At 47.5% G+C, this 23,837-nt stretch overlaps 2 protein-coding genes across 5 annotated transcripts in view; one reads left to right on the top strand and one right to left on the bottom strand.

The window, feature by feature from the left end:
- Positions 1-1,112, bottom strand: part of TMEM156 (transmembrane protein 156) — a 222,432-nt gene extending 221,320 nt beyond the window's left edge. Inside the window, exon 1 of one of the 4 annotated variants that reach the window (XM_069631795.1) lies at positions 855-1,112. In XM_069631795.1, coding sequence (XP_069487896.1) covers positions 855-906 — 52 coding nt within the window. In that variant the 5' untranslated portion in view covers positions 907-1,112. The other 3 variants (XM_069631798.1, XM_069631800.1, XM_069631799.1) reach the window with 3 other exon arrangements.
- Positions 1,113-1,160: 48 nt separating this feature from the next.
- KLHL5 (kelch like family member 5) overlaps positions 1,161-23,837 on the top strand; it is a 1,021,700-nt gene continuing 999,023 nt past the window's right edge. The window contains exon 1 of the mRNA XM_069631792.1: positions 1,161-1,301. The gene's annotated coding sequence lies outside the window, so the exon portion shown is untranslated. The remainder of the gene's footprint in view (positions 1,302-23,837) is intronic.

The following is a 23,837-nucleotide window of genomic DNA, read 5'->3' as shown; positions in this document are numbered from 1 at the left end:
CGAAAAAGTAGTATTAAAAAATCCACAATGGAAAGAAAAAAACAGGGCTGGACGATTATCACTCCAAAAAGCTCAGCGAACGGTGTTAACCGAACTGAAGCTGCCAACAGTACTTCACTGCTCCCTTCCTCTTCTCCAAATGTTGTCCTACTAACAAACGCCCTAACCTACCGCCCTTTTTGTTTCAGATCTGCCAGAGGACCACTCCAGTGGTTATAGTACGCGATACAAATATCCTTTAACATCTTTCGAATTACATGTAGTACCATGTTGGTGCTGTGCTTCAACGAGTGTTAAACACTATTTTAATGTCACACTGTTATTGTCTCCCAAATATACAAAATAGTGGCATCGTGCTCGAACACATGTACTGCGTCTCTTATCAACAATGAAACGAGTTATAGTCAAAAACAATGGCAAAACGTGCTCCGAATATAAACATTGCATTTTAAATTTTCGGCGCCGGTATCAAACATAGACCGCCATGTCGTCATTGGCACGTCGTCACGGGCGGTTATAGGTCAAAGGTTCGAATCAAAAGGTTCGAAATACAATAGGTTCGAATCAAAAGGACCAAAAACAAAAGGTTCGAATTTTTTTTTTTTTGGGCCCCCCCACCACCCCACCCCAAACCCCTGTTTTTGTGGTAAAAACCACTTTTTTTACCTATACGGAAACCCCCAAAAAATATATAATTAAAAAAAAATCGATTTTTTTCTTTTTGATCCTATCGACTCTCACCTTTTGTATTCGAACCTTTTGTATTCGATCCTTTAACTGGACACCGTCACGGGCTGCATGCCAAACTGGGGGAAACTTGGCAGGCTTGGTGAGCAAGTCCGTTTTTCCCACACCTTTGTTCTCGGATTTGCAGTGCTGTCCAGACACCACAGGACGGCTTGGCATAGACCGCGGCGCTTGGCTGAAATACACAAGGGTGGCACCTCACTCCGTCGTGTTAACACAGCGAGGGTCTCCAAGAAGAAAGACCTGGTTCCCGTTCCTGACGTCCAGAGGAGGGAGGGTCGTTATTTTAAAACCACAAGTGACAGAAGCCTGGAGAGGCAGGGACGCTCGGCGAAATAACTGCCTGGAGCAGGGGGAGTGCTATTGACACTGGAAGCTCCGCCCACCGCTCGCCCCGCCCCTATGGACCGAGTATTCTGTTTTGAAAGCGCTGGCTCCCTATTCTGTTCCGGGTAGCGCCTCTCTGTGCGTCGGGACGAACAAGGCCCAGGGAACCCGGCAAGGTGGATCAGGCCCTCCTCCCCAAACCCTAACAAAAGGGGGGCAGATTAGAGGTGAGCTCAGGAAGTCTTGCTCCTCGGTGTTGCGTGAGCTACTCACTGATCATAAGGTGGAACCAGTGTAGTGTGCGCGCCACAGGGTATCTATCAACAGCGGGTGGAGCTAGAGTACGGCTCACATGGGCTGCCGCTGCTGACAGGACTGGAGCATTAGGACTTCCACTGATATAGGGTGCACTAGCGAGAGGAGGTAGTGGAAGGGTTGTCATTCCTCAGCTGGCCGCCAGAAAGCTGAGCTGCTGGGCTAGTCAGCGCTCAAGGGATTCGCCAGTAAGAGGAGTCGAAAGAATGCAGTTGGTACTATACAATATGAGAGGTGTAGGCGCTGCCATATAGATTAGGTGTCTCTTAACAAAATATGTTGTCCTTTTGGTTTTGTAATGTCCCATTTAAACCTGGCCCAATCCACTATTTGTGCAGATCGTTTCCCATCTTGGTAGAGCCATTTAACTTGCCTCACCATGGACTGCTAGTCAAACATCACTTACAGCTCTCATGCTTAGGAGACTGGATTGTAATTTTGCCCTGCGTCAGACCTCGCCATAAATGTACATGTTGACCAGTTGACCAGTTCCATACTCACATAGATTTTCCAGGATTAGTATGCACCACATTGGATAGAGTTGTGAATATTAGTCTGCCTCGCATCGGGATAGAATTGTGAATATCAGCATGTGCCACACCTGGCTGGAACCATGAACATTGGCTGAGTCACATCTAGAGAGAAATGCAAAGGTTAACATATGCTACACTTAGATGGAATTGTGATGTTAGCATGTGCCACACTCGGATGGAATTTGAATGTTAGCAGGTGCCACACTTAGATGGAATCGTGATCATTGGCCTGAGACACATCTAGAGAGAATTACAAAGGTTAGCATACACCACACTTAGATGGAATTGTGATGTTAGCATGTGCCACACTCAGATGGAATTGTCATGTTAGCATGTGCCACACACACATGGAATTTGAATGTTAGCATGGGCCACACTTAGATGGAAATGTGTTTGTTAGCGTGTGCCCCACTCAGATGTAATTTGAATGTTAGCAGGTACCACACTTAAATGGAATTTTGAACGTTAGCATATGCCGCACTTAGATGGAAATGTGATTGTTAGCATGTGCCACACTTAGATGTCATTTAAATGTTAACAAGTGCCATCACTTAGATGGAATCGTGAAAATTAGGCTGAGTCACATCTAAAGAGAATGCAAAGGTTAGCATACGCTACACTTAGATGGAATTGTGATGTTAGTATGTGCCCCACTTGGTTGGAGTCATGAACATTAGCCTGAGTCCCATCTAGATAGAATTATGAATGTTGCTTAGTACCACTCTCAGATGGAATTGAATTTTAGCAGGTGCCACACTTAGATGGAATTTGAATGTTTGCAGGTGCCACACTTGGATGGAATTGAATTTTAGCAGGTGCCACACTTAGATGGAAACTTGAACATTAGCCTGAGTCACATCTAGAGAGAATTGCAAAGGTTAGCATTCACCACACTTAGATGGAATTGTGATGTTAGCATGTACCACACTTCGTTGGAATTGTGAACCTTAACATGTGGCACACTGGGTTGGAGTCATGAACATTAGCCTGCGTTGCATCTAGATAAGATTATGAATTATAGCAAGTGCCACACTTAGATGGAACTGTGAATTGATAGTATATGCCACACTTAGATGCAATCATGAACATTAGCCTCAATCACATCTGGATAGATATATGAATGTTAACTTGCGCCACACTTAGATGAAATTGTGAATGCTAGCATGCGCCACACTTAGATAAAATTGTGAACATTAGCCTGAGTCAGATCTCCACACCCCCTCCCGTAATAGCCCGGGCACTGTGGCTTCTAAGGCTGGCCCTGTTCTATAGCATTCAATTTTGCCATTGTTTCTTCATGAAAGGGTTTAGACCTTTTGCTTCTTAATAGAGTCTAGGAACAAGTCACATGGGCATTTTTGGAGGCGGTGTTGGATCTGTTTTCGGTCTCCTCATGTTGACATTTATCAATTCTTTCCTGTAAGACTGTTTGCTAAGCTGTGCTTCCTGATTTGTAATGGTTTGAAAGATGACCAGCTTTCGTCCTTTCTGTGGCAGAAGATCGGGATCCTTTGATCCAGCGTGCATTGTTTGAGATTGCCGGTGGGGTTTCATACGCGTTACTTCCTTTCTCTAAGTATGTGTCTCCTGCCAATTTCACTTTGTAACCCGTTGCAGAATTTGGGGGTTGACATTAATGGAATATGTAAAAAAGAAAAAAAATGAATGACAATGTACATGGTGTATGGGTGGTGTTCTTACACTGCTGTTGTAATATACCTGTGAAGGAAAATACATAGTTATACATTTTACCTCGATGTATTTATGCATGTGGGTTGTTTTATTGTGTGTATTCATGCCAGATGCGTAAATAATGTACATGTATGTTGTTTGTGCGCTTTCATTATGAATTTAGCACCTTTCTTCCATTTTAATATAGTCAGGCAGCAGGGGGGGTTTTATGGACCGAGATTGCAAACATGGGGGACTTTGGTATGGACCGCCAGCAGCAGGACTGCGTGGGTTACTGAGGTGATTTCACCTCAGTCGAGATTGCGATACCCCTCTGGGAGACTGGTTGGAAGGTCCCATAGGTTGGGGAGGATGAGAGGAACGCTGGGGGAAGGCACGATGAGAAGGGAGAGAAGAGGTGAGAGGAACCCCAACGGGCGCAGTCTTTTTCGGTGTGTGGCAGCACACCGTTAGCAGGCCTCTCCAACCTGTTTTTAGGTTGCGCTCTGACTTGGAGCTGAGTCACGTCTACAGCCGACAGCAGTGTGTTTCCTGGGCTGTTTCAGTCGTTGGGTGCCGCACCAGGCTTGTATCTCCTGTCATTTCCCGTTTCCACAGCAAGGTAGGAGAAAGGGGCAGTTGTTGTAGGCTGGGTGTTTGTTTATGCTCCTATACTTACACGCGCAAGCTTGGTGAGCATCCAGTCCATCTGTTCACTGGCTTTCTAGTTTCGTTTGGTGACTGGTAATTACACATTGGATCTGCTGTGTCCCCTCAGCAGATAAGAGTATTTGTGTACCGGTTCTCTGGAAAGTAGGACAGTTCAATTCAGAAAGACCGCTCTGTGCAGTCACAAAGCAGTCTTTCTAAATCTATTAGTTTTGTTTTTGGGGAACAAAAAGATTTTTTCCTCTTACAACCTTTTTTTGCGCACTGGTGCTGTGAGCAAATTCCGCATTTGATTCCACCCTTTTCAAGGCACTCCCTTATTGTAATACACTGTTTTATAATGGTTTTCCCCTCCCTCATGTTCTGCTGCCAAGCCTCCCGCCACAGGGCTCCCGCACCATTTCCGTCTGTTTCGAGTTTATTCCTAGAAGCTACATATGTAGCGTGTCGGTGCGACTCCTGCAGTGGATCCAGCACAGAGCAAAAGGCAATCAAAGTACATCCTAACAATACATTTCTAAAATAAAAAAGTAAAAAATAAACAACAGGTATTCCAAAATTGTTTTGGGGGTGAGGAAAAACAATACAGAACAGCACAACACTCTCCTTAAGCACCACAATGCAAATCTCTATCCACAATTCAAAACCCCCAACCCAGAGCCCGTCATTTTACTCCCAAAGCGTCGGTAGCCAAGATCAATAAAATTCTCCCCGGAAAGAGGACCCTTATTACTAAAGATGCCAAAGGGAGCTACAGGACCAGAAGTGTTATGGGGGCTATTGAATGTGCTCACAGAAATTCCACTTCTTCAAGACTACCCATGCCCATTACATATTCTCAGAACATTGCTTGCCATGAGGACATCCCCAAAAACTAGTTTGACAGAGTCAAGAGGCGTGTCATTCGAAATTCTAATGCACTCCACCAAGGCATCCTTTGTCACAAAAGCACAATCCCCTACATAGTGTAACCAGTGTAGGCATTTGTTCCGGAGGGCATCCTTTGGTTCTCTTCTACCGGTGGGCAGGGTTGGTACACCATGGAGGAACACAATGGTTCTTCTAGGGCCTTTATAGACATTATGACTTGGTAAGGGCCTCCCAGAGCCGGGATTATAGGTAATAGGTATTCTAGTACATGTAAATACACATAGTGGTCTGCAGAACATGTTGAATACGCTAAATGCTTATGCACTAAAGAATAATCTGATTATTAATACATCCAAAACACAACTCTTGGTTTGCAAGCCTAAATCAAAGTCAAAGGCTCAATCTCTTCAATGGCACTTAGGAATCGAAAAGCTCGAAAAAGTTAAAATGTATAAGTATTTAGGAGTATCAATTACAAATTCACTAAGAATGAAATTCAACAGAAACTACACCCACTAATTACTCAAGCGAAGTTGTTAACATACAAATTTGCAAAATTCTCTTATACACCTATTCTCCCATTTTACAAACAGAAAGTGATCCCCATACTCACGTATGCTGTGGAAACCTTAATACCCAAACAACGTAAATTCTGGGATGCAATCGAATCCAAATTTTGGAAAAAAAAACCTATGTCTTCCCATGTGCATATCGCAAGTGATGCTTTGGTTTGAATTGGGCTTACCATCTTTGCATTCACAAGATCAATGGAAAAGATGTGCGCTACTTAGAAAATGTTTGTTAAATCTCACTTCAACAAATGTAGTAGGAATGTTAGCTTGTCATTTAGCTACAAAAAATGACGTATTTTCCACCAGATGGATTCAAAACACACTAAACATTCTTGCAGATGCTAACATTCCACTAGACATGTTATTACATAACCCTTCCAGAGTGAAAGCCAAACTATTTCAAATGGACTGGATCATTACAAATGATGAATGCTCCCTAGCGAAAGATTTTGACATCAATCTATTTGGCCACAAAAAATTAGGAACCATGTTTGATTATCTGCAGAAATTCCCCTCTCGGCATATGCGAAGTCAATATCTACGCTTCAGATTTAATCTATGGCATACAAGGGAAACATTGGCAAGAAGGAAACTCATACCAGAGGACCAGAGTTTTTGTAGATGGTGTAGTATACATTCACAGAAAGAAACATTGCAACAGTGTCTAATTGAATGTCCAAATTTAGTTGTTATGCGAAAAAAATATTTTGGTAGAGTCACTGCATCACAACTCCCTATGGACCAGACTCGAGCATGGCAATGGGTATTCACTAACACCAACTTATCTGTTCGAATTGCTACTACTCAATTTCTCAATGTGCTATTTGAAACTGAAAAGAAATAAGCAAGTAACTTAATTGAGAAATATTGTTACTTCTAAGAGTGTGTGAAATTGCTGTCTACATACGTTGTAAATTCTAGATAATTGGTTTTGTTTTGTCATGCTAATGATAGATTATCTTTATATTTGTATAGATATAATTGATTTGATGTGTTTTGTTTTCTCTATTTTTAACAATATTTTGAACCAACCAAATAAAATAATAAAAAACGCTACTCCATCTGGTTCTCAATTGCACATATTGATTTTCAGTAGTTCTGCAAATGTAGACTTAGCATTATAGCATTAAGATTAGAGCGTCTTTACCACTATTCCTGGTGCATGGCAGGCTATGAAATGGAGCGCTGGCCTGAGTCCATCTGCTTACTTCCTTCTCCTGCTCATCTAGTTTGCACACCTTCCTTTATTTCCGGATCTCTGTCGAGCTCCCACAAGACCAGGATACCACATTCCTCTGTCGTTTAGACTGTTAAGTCTCTCTATAATTCATTTTGTCATCTTTGGATGGAGGTCTCCCCTCTTGGTGGGTTCAGTCATTTTCACAGCTGCTGCTCTGCTCAGTTGTTCTGGTAGATATTCGAACACTCCTTTTTCTCCTACTTGCTTCTTTCATGTTGTCGCTTCTTGGGCAGGTTGTTCCTTATTCGTCGCTATTAGGGAGCCCTGAGGACTCATACAATCACAGCTGTGTCACTTTATCCTGCCCCCATGAGATGTTTCTTTGATCCGACTATTCTCCTGGGACTCTCTTCGTAGTTCCTGTGAGTATAATCACTGAGGTTCTACTGGGCCACATGCTCTGCATTCCATGTCTTACCATCATGGATAACTACATGGCTGTGCCCTGTCTTCACTTCTTGTAATGACTCACAGAACATTGACCCTGTGTCTGTTTCCTTGTTATTGAGTCTCACTTTGATAAGAACTGTTGGTTATCGATCTTCAAACTTCTTTATGGTGATTCTATAAATCTTCAAAATTGCTCTGTGCCTTAGAAATTCTCTGTAACATGGATCTTACATCTATGGATGTGACTTCTCGTATCTATCGAAAGCAGGGTGGGAAGTGTACTCTTACCACTGGGCAGCCATGGTGAGGCCCGTGGCAGGGCCGTGGTGTCCGGGGGTACCGGCCCAAAAACAAAGGTCGGACTGGAGCCCTCGTTGGAGCCCCGGCTGGCCTGGCCTCGCCAGGCTCGACCCACCTCTAATGAATAGTGTGAGGGTAGTTTATGTTGTAGGAGCAGGAAAAGGGGGGGGTTTGGTTAGTACATCGGTTAGTTTTGACAGTGCCTCAGAAGAATTTCTTCGGTTGCCGCTCAACAGTACCTTCGAACACTCATGGTTGTCGTCTGTCGGCCAGCCCTGTCTCCTCTCCAAGCATGGAGGCTAACTTCTCCCACTGTTTTCCCAAGACAAAGGTTCAGTTGCACCGAGTATGCTACTATTTACTAGGAAAGGATTAGTTGAATTAATTGCGCTTTGGCCTGTTGCGAGGTTGGCTGATAAATGCACGCTACTGCTACAGATTACCTTTTTATAATCATACTACAGTTCTACAAACTCTAGCAAAAGGAGTCTACTAAGTGTGATATCAAGGTTCTCCAGCATGGGGTCTGGCATGGATTCACATGCTCATGAATATTCCCAGTCATCAGGCTGGGAATCCTCGGTAAAAAAGTTTCACTTTCACTAACAAACGGTAGTTCTCCTTTAAAACAATCACTGTCCTCTGGGTCATACTGCCCCCATATAATGACAGTCCTCTTCCTAAGCCCCTCCTTGCAGCCATCTTCAGATTTTTACTGCCTGCTTCAGTGTTGGGAGTCCTCGAGTTTGCTCTCTGAGCTATTTGTATGTTTTGTTTGTGGTTTTCGATGGAAAAAATCTGTGTGCTCTCTTCTCCATTTGCCAACAGCGGGGATCCGTTGTTGGTGAATTTCAGCACCCATCAAGGGCGAAGATTGTCGAACATTCTAGAAGTCCATCGGGCCTACTTCGCGCCCTCCGACCATGACGGAGGAGAAGGAGGGAAGGTCCCTCTTCAAGCCCTGCACCAAATGTGGCCTATGGAATGTATTTGTGGAGGACAAGCACCTGCAATGCCTCTACTTCCTGCACCCGGACCACAAGGAGGTGGAGGGAAAATGTGATTTGGGTTCCCCAAAAAGACGATAAGGGACAGGGACAGGCACAGTAGACTGACGGTGTGGCTCAACATCAAGGCCTCTGGCCCGTGCGGCAAGCAGGGTCATGCTTCACTCAGGACCAGCTCGTCCAAGGAGCGGTCTTCTAAGTCTTGTGAGGGCGTCTCATCCATTGGGGCCCAAGATAAGGCTAAGATCCGTAAGTCTGAGTCCACCTGGATCGCCGCGAGAGCAGGTCCCAAGGTGGATAGGGCGCGATCAACATTACCATCCGCCTCCATTGCCAGCAGGCAATCGAGCTCCTGCTCGAAAAGGAAGTCATCTACCCCGGCTAAACTTTGTGAGGAGAAGAAGGCCGAACAGCCTCGGCGACATAGTTGGCAACTGCTCCAGTTAAGGACGCTGACCCTGCAAAGGGAGCCCCTGCAGCTCAAAAGCTGTCCCTACCCCTAAAGCGTGACACCGTCGTAGTGACTTTGGCAAAGTCTGCTGGCACGCCAGAAGGGGGGGAAACTGGCTCAGCAGCCGGTTCAAGACCTTCGGGGGGGGGGCGGGGAGGCCCCGAAACAGCCCTCCCAGGCCACAGGCCAAGCCATAGAGGTCTTCTCCACAGATGACGAAGACCAGGAGTCCTTGCACATGGTCCACGAGGCCGTTGAAGAGGAGAACAACGGCGCAAGGCCTAGTTTTCCTATCCTGCCTACTCAACCAAGGGACATTTCCTTGAATATACTGTCGACCCTGCACACCTTGGTGTCAGAGATCCAGATGAGGATGCCTCCGGCACCGGGGATACCTCAGATCCCCCATCGATCAGCCTCCGGCAAAGAAGAGAAAGCATCATCCGACAACCCTGTTTGAACCGCCGGCACCACGTCGGGTGCCTTATCCCCCTGCAGACTCAGGAACAGATACGGCCACTAGGGACGACGATGACGAGGAGATCTTGGCAGCGGACGGCGAATCCCCACATTTGGATGCCCCACATTTATTTTATATATTTTTTAGATTTATAAAGTGCACTAGCAGCACAGAGGCATCGCGGTGCTGTTGCAAGAAAGTGTCTTATTTACACTGATGATTCTACACATAGGGTGTCTCCACCGGATGAAGTGGGATCGTTCCACTCCATGATCTCTAAAGCCTCCGAGCTATTCCAGCTAGTGCCCGAGGAAACTAAATAGGAGGGCTTCTTGTACCAGAGGCACAATGCCAAGAGAATGACAGCCATGGCGGTACCCCTTCTGGACGACTTTTGGGAAGAGGGCTTGGCCCTCATGAAGAACCCTTGCATGGCTCTAGCCAAACGGGATAGGCTAGAAAAGAAATATTGGGTACTGGACTCCACACCCAAGTGCCTGAGGTTGAGACCATCGCCGGATTCGGTGGTATCGGCAGCCGCCAGGAAACAGAACTGTAAATAATAAACTGTGCTATTAGGCTGCATCATACAACCATTATACAACATAACTGATTAAGCCATGCCAAGGCTCAAACCCAGGTCGTGGAGGGTACCCACAAATCATAGGCATGAGCTTGTGTTGACGTGGAAGGTGCATCCTACTAGTTATGGCGCTGTTCTACTAAGTATTGGTGCCGTGGAGGACACATGTTATTTCTCCAACACCATTACCAAACTTTCAATGAAGCAGCCAAAAATTGCCCTTCAGAAATAATGAACCAGTTCTTCATTAGATGGTGGAACCGCGAATAAGGGTGAAAATGTTACGCCCCGCAATAGGGGATAAGAGCTGGTTGATGAGACCAGACACATGGAGGGGGTGTGCAGCTCAAGCAGGGCCTGCCGCCTTACCATCGGCCATGGCACAGATTTGTCCATTCTGCGCCATGGCCGATGGTGCGTGCTCCTGCAGCTCTCGTCTCATACTTTGGCGGGCTGCCACAGCCCACAACAGTAACATTAATGGCCCGAGTCACGCCCTTTGCCCATCAGCCCCTAGGCCATCAGCGTGCCAAGGCCCCAGACCCAGGACCAGCCAGAGAGAATTTACCTTGACTAGTGCTGCACTGGCTCTGTTGCTGCATTCCATTGGAATACGGCTCTCAGTGCGCACCAGCACCACCGGATACTGGTGCAAATACTAGGCGCACTGCGCTGCTTCAAGACATGGCCTTCCCAGTTCCCTGCATTGTGGAGGACCCTCGAGGCTCGACGAGAAGAAAGAGCAGCACATGTTGCCTTGTGCTCCGTGCTGCTCGTGCAGAGAGAGCAGAGCTTGAATTTGTGTTCAGCGCCTGACTGACACATACCCACCCACAAATTCAGATCAACCATTGGCTAGCTGCTGTCTGCCTGCATGATGATGCATGGCAACAGACTTTCATTGGTTGATGTGTTGTGTGGGTGGGCGTGGGCAGTCACAGAGTCAGAGCCAGGGCGAGGAGCCGGGCCAAATCCATCAAAATTGTTTTTTTCGTGTCAACTAAGTTTTCTGTTATTGAAGCCAGACACACTGGCACTGAGTGACCACGTGACTTGTAACTTGTTGTCGAAATCCATAAGCCGGGCCGGTAGGGTTGGGGACACTGCACTGCAGAGAGCACAATTTATGTTGTTGCTAATTGCTTGGCGGCCTTCAGAGAGAGCAGTTGAACTTTAAATTAAAGTCACTGGGGAGGGGAGCCGCGGCCCGTGCCTCCTGCAGGCAGCCTGCAGCCAGGCACGTGTTAACCTATTCTCACACTCTGACTCCAACCCAGCAACATGGCCTAGCCTGGCCCCCTGCTCCCTCCAGGATCTAGAGACGTCCCTGCATGAAATCATGATTTAGAATGAAGAGGCTATAAAAGGTAGATCGATATACGTACATTCTAACCCTTGCTTTTATGAGGATAAGGGCACATTTGGCCCTTCTCCCAGGTGCCTTATCTACAGGGTCTTTTATCTGTAATTTATTCTCCTTGGTGCCTCACGATTCAAACGAATGGATGGATGGATGTTAGTTTTAAAGGAGGATATATGATCACACGGGATTAGGTATATGGTGGGAAATTGAGGGCAGGCCGCGGGAAGGGTCGTCCAGCAGTTACTTCAAAAAGAAAGAGTGGGGAATGCGTTCAAGGGGTCTGTGAGTTGTAACTTCCAAATGTGGGGGTCGAGGTGGCACAGGCAGGTTTGTGGAGACGGATGAGCATGCAGGCCAGGGTTTGCTCTGGTCACACACCGGGCAATGAGCTCAGAGGAAGAGAGAAGGATACTGTATATTTGCAACAATACATGGTCAGGCGCTTCCGTGAGAAATGTGTCTGTGCGTAGCTGCCAAACGGAGATGGGGTGGGGGGACTGGGCTTGCTGTGCGTGGCACTGGACAGAGGGAGAGATGGCTTTGGAGGAATCATGGCAGGGACTAGAAAAAGATTGCGTTTTAGGGTTGCACAAAATGGAGTCTGTAGGTCTCACCAACTGGCTTTGTTTACCATCTTTTTTGTAGTTAAGCTAAGGCGAAATTATTAGAATCGACAAACAAACGTGGGGACATCTCCCTCCATTTGTATAAACACGAGATCCATTTCACGTGCGAATGTGGGGGGGTCTGAAAATACCTTTCCTCCCTTACAACACTTAGGCAGACCTACAGTCCTAATGTCGGCCTGGGTTTCCGCACCTTTTTTAACACCCTGACCAGTCATAAAGGAGTTCATTTTGTACTGAGCTTTAACGTAAATGGATGGTTCATTTTGGTCCATTTGTATGACGTAGAGGAGGGGTGGAGCACAACAGCATAAATCCTCTAGCATTTGTGCTGGCATGCATGCGCCAGCAAAAAGGCAGCCCTGATAGGCATCTATTGTAAGCGCCGCCTGCCATGCATACATGCTGCATGGCGGAGTGCAAAAGTGCAGGGCAAAAAGCGGCATACACGCTTGTATGATGCCTTTGCCCTACACGTATGTACTCCGCCGTGCAAATGACCCAAAATTCGGTTGTGGGGACCTGCCTACGTGAATGCTACACATAATGGGTCCTTCCTGGACACAACACCACCGAATTACGCGGCGCACTAAAATGAGCTCCCAAGCGGTACTACATGCATAGCGGCCGGTACTGAAATGAATTATGTCTCCTTTTTACAGAACCAATGGGGGGGTTAAGGCTTTGCCCGCATCAAAATTTGTTTCAGATGGAAACTCTTGACATTTTCCTGAATGGAGCAGAGTATTTTGTACTCCCGTCAGTTTCGCCTCTCCTGCCGAGTCTAGGAAATACACCCAGAATAATATGACAGCAAAAATAGGCAAATAGGTTTGGCTCCGCCTGTTCTTTAAATATAGCATAGTTTAACGCCCAAATCAGTGAGCTCCAATGTAGGATAACGCGCTCCCTTTTATGCGTGCCCGAAATCATATGTGAATGTGCGTTTCATTAGGCATCTCTTGACGAAAAGGTGGAATGCAGTATCGTTTGAAATTTAAAGTGTGACTGAACTCGGCATCATATTCCGAATCTTTCAAAAAAGCAAAGTTCCCTTGGGGCTCGCTGCTGGTCTAGACGCCTTTGTTGGCTCAGTGACGGACATTGTTTTTGCCTCTGTGAAGTGCTTCAGTGTTTGGTCGTAAATCACCAATGTGTTTCATTGACTGCAGTATTGAACCCAAATTCATCGTAATTAAATTAGATCCGGATCTCTGAAATCCAGGTGGCTGCTAAAAGCATCTCTGGTGAAACTGTGAGGGTTGTCTCAATTATAGACTGTAGTCAAAATTTCCTCGGACCACTCCCAATATGTCATTCCTGTAGTATAATTCAGAATTCCAACGAGTTCATTTCGAGTCGAAAGACGCCCCATTGAAGATCTGATGCACAGCTGGTGACGATGCAAATGATGTGGCAATTCTAACATTAGCTGTTGCTTTTTTTTAGGCCAGGGATTGTTTTACAGAATCATTTATAGGTGTATGATTAGGAAATGTTTGTGGATACTGGGGCGTTGAAGCTACACTAGGTCACAAATGTAAAAAGACGTTTAAGGGATACACTTAAAAAAATATACTAGCAGAATACAACCCTTTTAGGATTTACCACTTAAATGCGTCATAAAACCACTCAAGTGCGGCAACCTCTACTATAAAGGGAGCTGCAAGTTTGTACTGCTTCCCCATTTCAAAGGGCGTGGCCAGGACGTGGGCACCCGGGTCCTAGACAGTTTAGTGGGAATGTCACAGACGCAAGCATTATGCCTCCCTTTTTTTATTTGAAAAGCAAAGCAGCACACACTGGATTTCCCATGAACCAAGGGACAATTCTGTAGTTTTAACCAAAGCCATGTAACAACAGATCGGCCACGTTTTTGCACTCCTAACCTCTTATCTCCTGTTCCCTCCACAGTCCTCTTTTTCTTGAATGGTTATTGTATTGTAGTTGCCATTTATATAGCACATTTGACCATTATTATAGTCTCAATGTGCTGGTGGTGGGAACGGCCTTGGGGACCGGAGGTTGGAGGTCATGCAGTAGGATTAGAATGTGTGTGCACATTTGGTCAAAACAGACTTAGCAGGGCTGGCTAGGCTCCAGTAGGAAGCAATCCATGAAGCCAGGCATATTTATTGGTGCTGAGAGGAGTCAGGAGATGGTGTGAGTGATCGAGACTCGCTATGTGTCCAGCCTGCCCAAATGTATTGTAGGTCTCTGCTGCATACAGATGTCAGAGTTGTTGAGGCATAGTCTGGTGTAAGTAGGCGGAACAATTATGTGACCAGCGAAACCAAATTTGTCATAGTCCTTCTGATGAGTGCGGGTACCCATGCCTGCATCCTTTCCCCATCGGAGTGGTTTGTTAGACGTACCTTGCACTTCTGGTGGAGATTTGTTGTATGTGTGCCCAATCAGATAGTGGCTTCCTCTGTCGATTCTTGTGGCTGCGATAAAACGCTGAGCGACAATCTATGCTTCACAAATTGCAACTAGAGGAGCAGGGGCTATACTTCCAGGATCTTCCAGGTGGAGAGCATGGTGATTCTTCCCTAATATTGTGCATGTACTAAACCTTCACAATTGTTACCTGTACTATTGGAGGCCAACACTATAGTTCATCCAGGCGCGATACCCGCTTATCCCTCAAGTCCTTCCAGTGCGATTCCGGACTAGTTCTTGATTGCCTACATGGATCAATGCATGTGAAACCCCTACCTGGCATTCTGGCGCGAGACATGACCATGGCGCTCAATTCCTCCGATGACAGTGCCCCGTTGTGCATTCTAATCTTTCAGAGTGCAGCAGTGCTGTTTTATCTCAACCACTTTGACTGCGATTTGCCTGTTTTCACCCGTATGTGCCAAGCGCAATGGATAGTCCTGTGACAATTGGGCCAGGAGGATAGCTCAGTGGCAACGCGTTTGTCTTGGAAGCAAGACCGCGCATAGCAGCACAGGTTCGAATCCCGGTCTGGCGCTTAGAAACTGGTGTCCGGTATTAAGCATGTTATAAAAGAACATTCATAATTTCATATAAAGACCAGATGAAGGCCTGTTTCCAGCTGGTGGTGCTTGTGGGAACCAAGGACATGATTGGTGTTTGATAGTGTGTGAGGTGTGCGATTATGGCTGGTGCCACCAAGTTCTGCGAGGTTGGGGCCGCTGCAAAATGGCTGGCGCCACCGCTGGTGAATGTTCATGTGCTCGGATTGGGAGTTGGAAGGTTAATGACATGTTTCATAATAATGTGGCAAATAGCCAGGTTTTGAGGACTTCTTTTGAAGGAAAGGTAGTCCTCAGTGCAGCGGATGTGCGGAGGAAGAGTGTTCCAGATGGTGGGAGCTAGCATAAAGAAGACTCGGCCACCAACTCCAGTGGAATGGTAAGGGGGAATAGCGAGGCAGAGAGCAGAGCCTGATCTGAGGTTTCTGGGGGGTTGGTAGTGGATGATTTCTTTCTGTAGGAACTCTGGGCCTGTATTATGGGTTGCTCAGTGTGGGATGCACATGGATTTGAAGGTCGCTCTTAGGCTGACAGAGAGCCAGTGTAGTACTCTGAGCCTGAGGGCAATATGTTCTCTGGGCGAGAGGGCTAGGAGCAGTCTGATTGCTGCGTTTTGTATTTGTTGGCGTTTCCTGAGCTGGCATACTGGGACACGGAGATAGAGGGAGTTGGCGTAGTCTAGCCAGGAGGCGATGATGGGCAGTATTACAGAGACATTTTGAGTATAGGAGAGATGGGGAAAGATTTGCTTTAGGATGTGTAAGTGGAAGTGGTAAGTTCTTGATACAGAGTTGATGTGTTTGGAAAGAGATAGGTCTGCGTCCATGGTGCATCCAAGATTTTTAACGGAGTGTCAGGCGGCAGGTGGGGGCTCTCAGGGCTTGTAGCCATGGTATAGGTTTGGGAATGAGAGCAGTTTTGGTGCATATTAGGATTCCTGATTTAGCCGGGTTGAGGATAAGGTGGTTGGTTGTCATTCATAGGTCAATATCCAAGAGGCAAGAGGTGAGGTCAGAAATTGGATGGCTGGTGTCTTGGACATTTTGAAAATGATCTGGGTGTCATCTGCGTAATTGTAGCAGGCAAGGTTGTGGGAGCGGATGAGAGACGGCTGTGGGCTTAGTTAGATGTTGAAGAGAAGGGGTGAAAGGGAGGCTCCTTGTGGGTCCCTTTTGTGACAGGGCGAGGGGTGGAGTAGAAAGGTCTGGGGGAATGATTTGCAAACGATTAGAAATGAATGAAGAGATCCAATTGAGGGCAGCATCTTTGTCTAGGGTGAGGAGCCTGTACCTGTGTATTCTGTGGTCGATGGTGTCAAAGGCCAAACATAGATAGAGGAGGATGAGTGCAATGCATCCTTCTGAATCTGCAGTTCTTTTTAGGTCATCCCAGATAGAGACCAGTGAGGTTTCCGTTCCACAGCGGGGTCGGAACCCCAATTGGGCTGGGTTGAGGAGTCTATTGGCTTCTGTGAAGAGGCCCAGTTGCTTGTATGCAGCGCGGTCAATTCGTTTAGCAATGAAGCGGGTGTTGGAGATTGGGTGGTAGCTTGATGGGGATAGTGGGTCAAAGCTGGTTTTATTGAGTAGCGGTTTGACGTGCAAGGTTTTGAAGGCCTTTGCGAAGGTGCCAGAGGAGAAGGAGTTATTGATGATGGAGTGGGCAATGCTGCCTGCACAGGTTGTGGTAAGCATCTTTTTTAGAGGGAGGTGTGGCTAAACAGCCATGTGATAGGACGGAATTCCTGCAGCTCCTGCAATCCGAAACTGATATTATCCTGTATTCCGGGAATAAGAACGCATGAGAGTCGGTGATTGCACAATCTGGCTGCACTTGATGATTGCTGTCATTTTATTCACTAAGATTGGGCCGTCCGAAGCCCAAGACTCCGCTCCACGGCAGATGTACAAAGATGGCCGCCTGAGACAAAGGGAAGACTGTGGCATTAAACTACGCCCAGTCAGTATGTAGTGGGGCCGAATGCGAACGAAAGCAGTGTGCTTAAGAAGCACAGAACTGGCACAGTGACTGCAGCGCCAGGAACACAATAGACACTTGGTCCGCACAGTGGATGGCACGGAGGTGCGGATCGCTCGCTGGGGCTGCGATCTGGAGGTACTGTTACGGAGCGCACACACAGTGGATTGGAAGAGGCCCGGAATAGGACTTAGCATAACCCGGGGAAGACGTGGCGTACAGCCAATAAGGCAACAAAACGCTCGCAATTGCATCCCAGCAGGAGACACAGAAAGGTTGCCTCAAGCTGCACTGGAGTCGACACAGCGCAAATCACAGTGGCCAGAGGTGATGGGGCTGGAGAAATTGCCACCCATGTCACTAGCGCTGCCTCAAGAAGATTAACTGGTGGCAAGGAGCGAAGTCAACATGCAGGCGTGCGTTTGAAATATCGCCGGCCTGGCTGAGGCCTGTGACGAGAAGGCTGGGGAAGAGGACGCTGGAGCGGAAGAAGTGGCATGGCCTACAGGGAGCTGCGCCCGATGGACTGCAAGTGAGCCAGCAGAAGAGCAATGCATCGCCCTGACCGCGCTGTCTGAAAACTGGGAGTGCGGTCGGATCGTCGCTGCCAAGTTTATGGGGCGGAGGAACTGACGAATAACACTGGGTGCCCAGACAGCCTGCAGCAGCACCGACGTGGGAAAGGAGGTGAGCGTTGGCCGGAGCACCGGCATTCAACACAGTAAGGGTGCTCATATAATCCTCAGAGAGCAGGATCACAGCGAGCGCGGCTTGTAGAGCAGCTCCTGGCAGCCCAGTGATCGCCCGTAGAGAGATGGATAGGCTAACGGATTACAAATCACATTGCTGGGAGCGGGCGGACCATTAGGGAACTGCCTGCGCTCACAAATGGTGACGGACAGCTCGGGAGGCGGGCCCTGGGAGAAGGCAGTTCTGCTGGGCAGACCGCAGTGGAAATTGTAGCGGAATGACAACGGAACACCGGGCGAGGGATATAGTCTAAATAGAAGGCAGGCCCACCTTCCAAGAGGCTTCTGGCTTGTAAGAGGCCCGCATAGCCCTACATATACAGCCCAGGCCGCAGCTGCTCTCCTGATTGCACAAGTAGCTAGTGTAAGCGCATCCACCTGAAACATTGTGTGCAACGCACATGGGAACCCTCGCAAGGAGCGAGCCCGGTAACATTCAGCAGCCCATAGACTGCTGCACGGGAGACTGGAAGGCCCGAGTTAACTGGTGTGGTTGGTTAAATCACTAAGGGGGCCCTCCACAGCTCAGGGGCCCTGCTTTAATCACTCGGCTGCGGAGCAGCAATCCTGGGGGGTGCAACAGGAGAACATTGCTGAGTTTGGCCCTGCGGAAGGACTTTGTGACAGGTCACCTCCAGTAAAAAAGAGCCGAGACTGGTGCGCGGCAGTTGTACCAAGCTGAGCAAGCCTGGAGATATGGTCTGTGGACAAGAGTTGTGAAACTACAAGCAGCACCCAACGGCCACGTCACGGTACTGCAGAAAGACAGCAAGGGAGGAGTGAATAGCTTGCCCGCACCAACAGACCAAGAAGTATCAGAACCAACGCGACAGGAAGTGCAAGCATCAACACAAGGGTGGAGACATTTAACAAAGACAAACAATGACATCCAGGAACCAAAAGTGCAAAGGAAAACAGCATGCACCAAGACGGCGAACCCAGTAGAGCCCAGCCCAAGCAACCGCAGCACCCCATATGGAACAGAAACTCGTGGAAGGAGATCAACAGATTCTAGCGCCCATAGCATCACTGAAGGAGATCCTGGAGGCTAAAATGGACGCCATCAGCATTGATGTGAACATGCTCAGACAAGACGTGAGGGCTCTCGCCGAATGCATAGGAACGCTAGAAAAGTCAGTAGCGGAAAACACTGGCGGCCTTAAGGATACCACGGATAAAGTCAGGGTACTGTGACGAGTGCGGAATCCGGAGGAATGAGCCGAAGATGCAGAATGCAGAGCCAGATGCAATAATGTCTGAATTATTGGGCTCCCGGAAGGGGAAGAGGGTTCACACCCGACGGAGTACGTAGAATCTATGCTGCAGCAAGAGATTGGTTCAGGCGCTCTCAGTCAGGGCTTCAAAGTCGAAAGGGCGCACAGGGCGCTAATTAGGAAGCCACCGCCGTGTGCCCCACCGAGACCAATAATAGCTAAGATTCTGAACTATCATGACAGGGAAAAGATCCTGGAGCACTTTCGGAAAATGGGCACTATCCAACGAGCGTCAGCCATGATAACAGCCTATCCGGACTATACCTTGCAGGTACAGAAGTAATGTCTGAGCTATATAGCGGTCAAGAGGAGGCTGTGAGCGGCCAATCAGAAATACATGCTGCTGTATCCAGCCAAGCTGAAAGTGACCCATAAAGGCTGCACTGTGTTCTTTGACAGCCCCGAGGATGCACATACATGGATGGATACGCAGAACCTGCCAACCGGAGAAGGAGACCCATGTTGGCCGGAGTAACCACATGCAATAGACCATGATGATTTCAGGCAGCAGGAATCCGGATATAAGTCTCAGGAAATGAATGTTGCTAGTTCAGGAGTCAACAATGTGGTGCTTACTTTAGAGCGCACCGCGCAGGAACGTCCTACACCCAAGATTGCAGTGTTATGCACGGATACTAGCGGTTATGTATCCGCCCACCATGCCTGATGCACCAGGACAGGATCCTGGGGCGCAGGCGTGAAGTGGGGAGGCCTGAGCACAAGGAACTGAGCTGGGCTATTGTTTGGGGGGGGGAGTTCTGGGAGTTGAAGAGGGGTTAGCCTATGAAACCATATGGAATAAATTGCTTTTGTCAGTGGGACTAGATGAACATGACATCTTTTCAATGCAATGGGTGAACTTAAAAAAATTACCTGGAACGTAAAGGGCCTCAATAGCTACATTAAACATAACAGGATTATGACATATCTAAAGGGTCAGAAAATTGATGTCGCACTCTTGCAGGAAATGCACCTTCATGAAAGAGAAACCGACTGCTCTCTCTCAAAAATGGAGGGGCACGACGTTAGGTTCGCTGTACTCGGCTTACGCTAGGGGCGTGCTGATTTGGGTGGCACCATGGGTTCTTCTAAGAGTGCTTGACAAGTTCTAGGATACAGAGGGATAGTATTGCGGGCCGGGTTGAGCACAGAGACTTAGGAGTGAGTCTCTAAGGGATGAAGCATTTCGGAAACAGTTACCGGATTGCGTGCAGGATTACTTTAAGTTCATTACAGGCAGTGTGGCGTCGGTGGGTACGTTATGGGAAGCCTTTAAAGTATTGATTAGAGGCACTGTAATCGCCAAAGCGAATGGGTCCAGGCCGCAATAGTGACTGACTTAAGCAAGGCGGAAGCAAAGTTGGAAGTTATAAACATCCAGGGCGACCCACCTAGCAAGAGTGTCCAAGAGGCCATAGCCCTGCAGCATGAGTGCCTAGCACACTGGGATAGATTGGGCAAGTTGAATTACAGCAAGTACGTGGAACAGCAGCACGCCAAAGGGGACAAACCGGGATGCTTGCTAGCTTGATAATACAAGAGCGAAGCTGAATGGAGCATGATCAGAGCAATTACAACCAAGAAAGGGGAGACATGTGAGTCGCAACGGGATATCAATTATTTTTTCTATGACTTTTACAAAGAATTGTACGAGGAGACATCAGAGGCCCAAAAGTCAGAGGTAGAAGATGCTTTAGAGGAGATTGATCTTCCCAAGCTAGGTGCTGATGTCGACATGTTGGAAGCCCCCATAACTAAAGAGGAGCTGGAATGTACTATTAGAGGGTTGCCGACCGGTAAAGCTCCAGGAGCGGGTGGCCTACCAAGCGAGTTTTACAAAGAGGTCGTAGAGGAGATCACTCCCCTATTGCTGGCTATGCTAAATTAATCACTAAACAAGGGCATTCTGCCGCCGACATTGAGAGAGTCTATCATAGTCCAATTGCTTAAGCCTAACAAACCTGATACTGAGTGCAGCTCTTATAGGCCCCTCTCGCTACTCAATCAAGACGGAAAAATACTGACGGCACTGATGGATAATTGGCTGAAACCTGTAATCCACAAACTAATACACCCGGACCAGTCAGGTTACGTCCCAAAAAGGAATATGACCTGCAATCTGAGAAAACTGCACCATGTTATAGATCAGACCCGTGACCGCTCCCAGCCGATGGCTATAGCCTCGCTGGATGCGGTCAAGGCATTTTGATTCGGTCAGATGGCCATGGCTCCTAGCCATGTTAAAAGGGTGCGGCATGGGTCCCACGTATAGCAAATGGGTTAACTACTGTACAGTAACCCAGTAGCGAGAGTTAAAACCGGTGCTATGATATCGGAGCAATGGACATTAAGCAAGGGGACGAGACGAGGCTGTCCTTGGTCCACCATGTTATTCATACTAGCCTTGGAGCCGCTGGCAGCGGGTATACCTACGTAAGGAATACCACGAGGCAGGCATCAACATACGGGGTGGTACGCACCTAATCTCCCTATATGCGGATGACATGATTCTTTAGCTACAGCAACCAGAGACTAACCTCGAATACATATTAGAAGTGTTTGAACGTTATGCGGACCGGTCTGGGCTCACCATTAACGCACAGAGGTCTTGTTTATTCCCCCTAGCAGGGTATAGGTGCACGCCCGGTGGAGCAGCACCAGCATTGCCGATTAAATGGGAAATGGATAAGTTTAGATAACCGGGGGTAGACATCTTCCATGACCCCAAAGTAGAACATGTGCAGAACACGGTGAGGCGGTAAATAAAATGCAGAATTCCATGAAGTTTTGGACTAAGTTACTGCTGTCACTTATGGGGCGGGCCGCCTTGTTGAAAATGGTGGTGCTTCTGAGGCTGTTGCATTACTTCACAAACGTACCATATAACATACCAAGGAGCTTCTTTAAGATGTTGAACGCCACTTGCCGGAGCTTCCTATGGCTAGTAAGTGATGTAGAATGTCATGGGAGAAACTGCAAAGACCACACAAGCAGGGGGGATAAAGGTGCCGGATTTTGAGGGGTATTTCGTAGCAAGCCAAGTACAGTTTACCATGTACTGGCTGTCACATGAACAGACACAAGAGGCTGTGTTACTGCAACCGACGCATACCCCATTCTTTTTAAAAGAGATGGTGTGGACTGCAATGTCACGAGACCCTAGATCTCTGTTGCTACTGAGACTGGGCATGACGATGTGGCAAAGGGCCTGCCGCCTGCTGAGCGTAAAACAGCTCTACTCCCCCCAGATCCCGCTGGTAGCCATAAAGAGTGATGATGAGCAAGTAAGGCTGAATTTAAAGAAATACTGGGAGCTCAATGGGGTGACTACAGTGGGCAACATAGTACAAGAAGGACGGCTGATGGCCTTTAAAGAGGTCACTTCAGACTTGGGGATAGGGGAAGGGCAAATATGATCCACGCCTCGCTTCTCTACAGAATAAAAGATAAGTGGCCAGGACCAGAGAGAGTCGCGCTCTGAAACACTTGTGTACAAGCACGATAGAAATAAAATATCAATATCAATATTGGTCGAAGATGCAACAATAGAAACACTCTTTGATATTTCTGAAGGCCGACACGCGGTGTCACGCTTATATGAGCTATTGACGTTGAAACCTGATTATAGTCTTATTCAAACTAGACAAAAGTGGGAGGCAGATCTGCAAGAGCAGCTCTCGGACGCTGCCCGGGGCGGCGCCATGGGGTATCACAAGAAAGTGTCCAGGAACACGAAATTACAGTTGATCCAACTATATGTCACTCACAGACTCGAGACCAAAACATGCGAGACATGTAAGCAAATTGAAAGACGTGGCGTATATTTTAGCGAAGCACAGGATCGCAATGGGATGGAAAGCACAGAAAGGACCTGGGGTGGAAGGGTGGTTGAGGGACCTCCAGAAATGGTCATTGGCAGAAACGGCAGTGTGGCAGGAAGCATCACGCCACAAACAAGAGGAGCAAAACATGGATGTAATGGCATGGAGATAAATATTACAAGAATTGCTATCCCCTTCACAGGGTGGGACCCCGACACAGACACAGGAGATAGCACAACTGGGGGTGTAGAGAGACGCGACAGTTCAAGCAGTCTCGCACATTAAAATTGTCCTGGTGCGTGGAGTAGGTTGGGGGGTAGGGAGGAGTGTGGTAGGGGGGTTGAACAGACAAGTGACTAGCTAAATAACATACAGTGTCGTTGACAGTCATATATGAAGTCTGTGTGTTAATCTTGTTGTTTTGTTGAAAACATTTTTTTTTTAAAAAAGCATCTTTGTTAGAAGCATGTTGGGAAATGGGTGTGAATGACAAGAAGGTTGGTAAGGAGGGCGAGGAAAGGATTGGGTTTGAGAGAAGGAATGGTGTCGTGGGGACCTAGTTTTCCGGTGTTGGTGCTATGTCTGTCAAGCGCAATGTTATGAAAGTGGTTGGACAGTGCATTGCTTGTGCATTATGGGAGGGAGGGTTAGGCAATTCCCTAGGTTTTTGTGCAGTTCCCTGCATGGACTTTTGGATTTGGAGATTCTGTTTGCATAGTGTTTTTTTTGGCTTTCTTGATTTCGGACAGGTATGCTATTTTCTGTCTTGCGAAGGCTGTTTTGTTTTGAGGAGTAGGGTTGGTCCTCCAAGTTCGCTTTAGACGATGCTCGATAGTTTTGAGAACTATGAGGGAGGGGGTGTACCACTCGGGTGTGGGCTTTATCGT

Source organism: Ambystoma mexicanum, chromosome 6q, assembly GCF_040938575.1.
Source record: "Ambystoma mexicanum isolate Mex_15411 chromosome 6q, UKY_AmexF1_1, whole genome shotgun sequence".
Classification (NCBI taxonomy): Eukaryota; Metazoa; Chordata; class Amphibia; order Caudata; family Ambystomatidae; genus Ambystoma; species Ambystoma mexicanum.
Note: the sequence above shows the minus strand (reverse complement) of the source record. Positions and strands in the feature narration are given on the sequence as shown.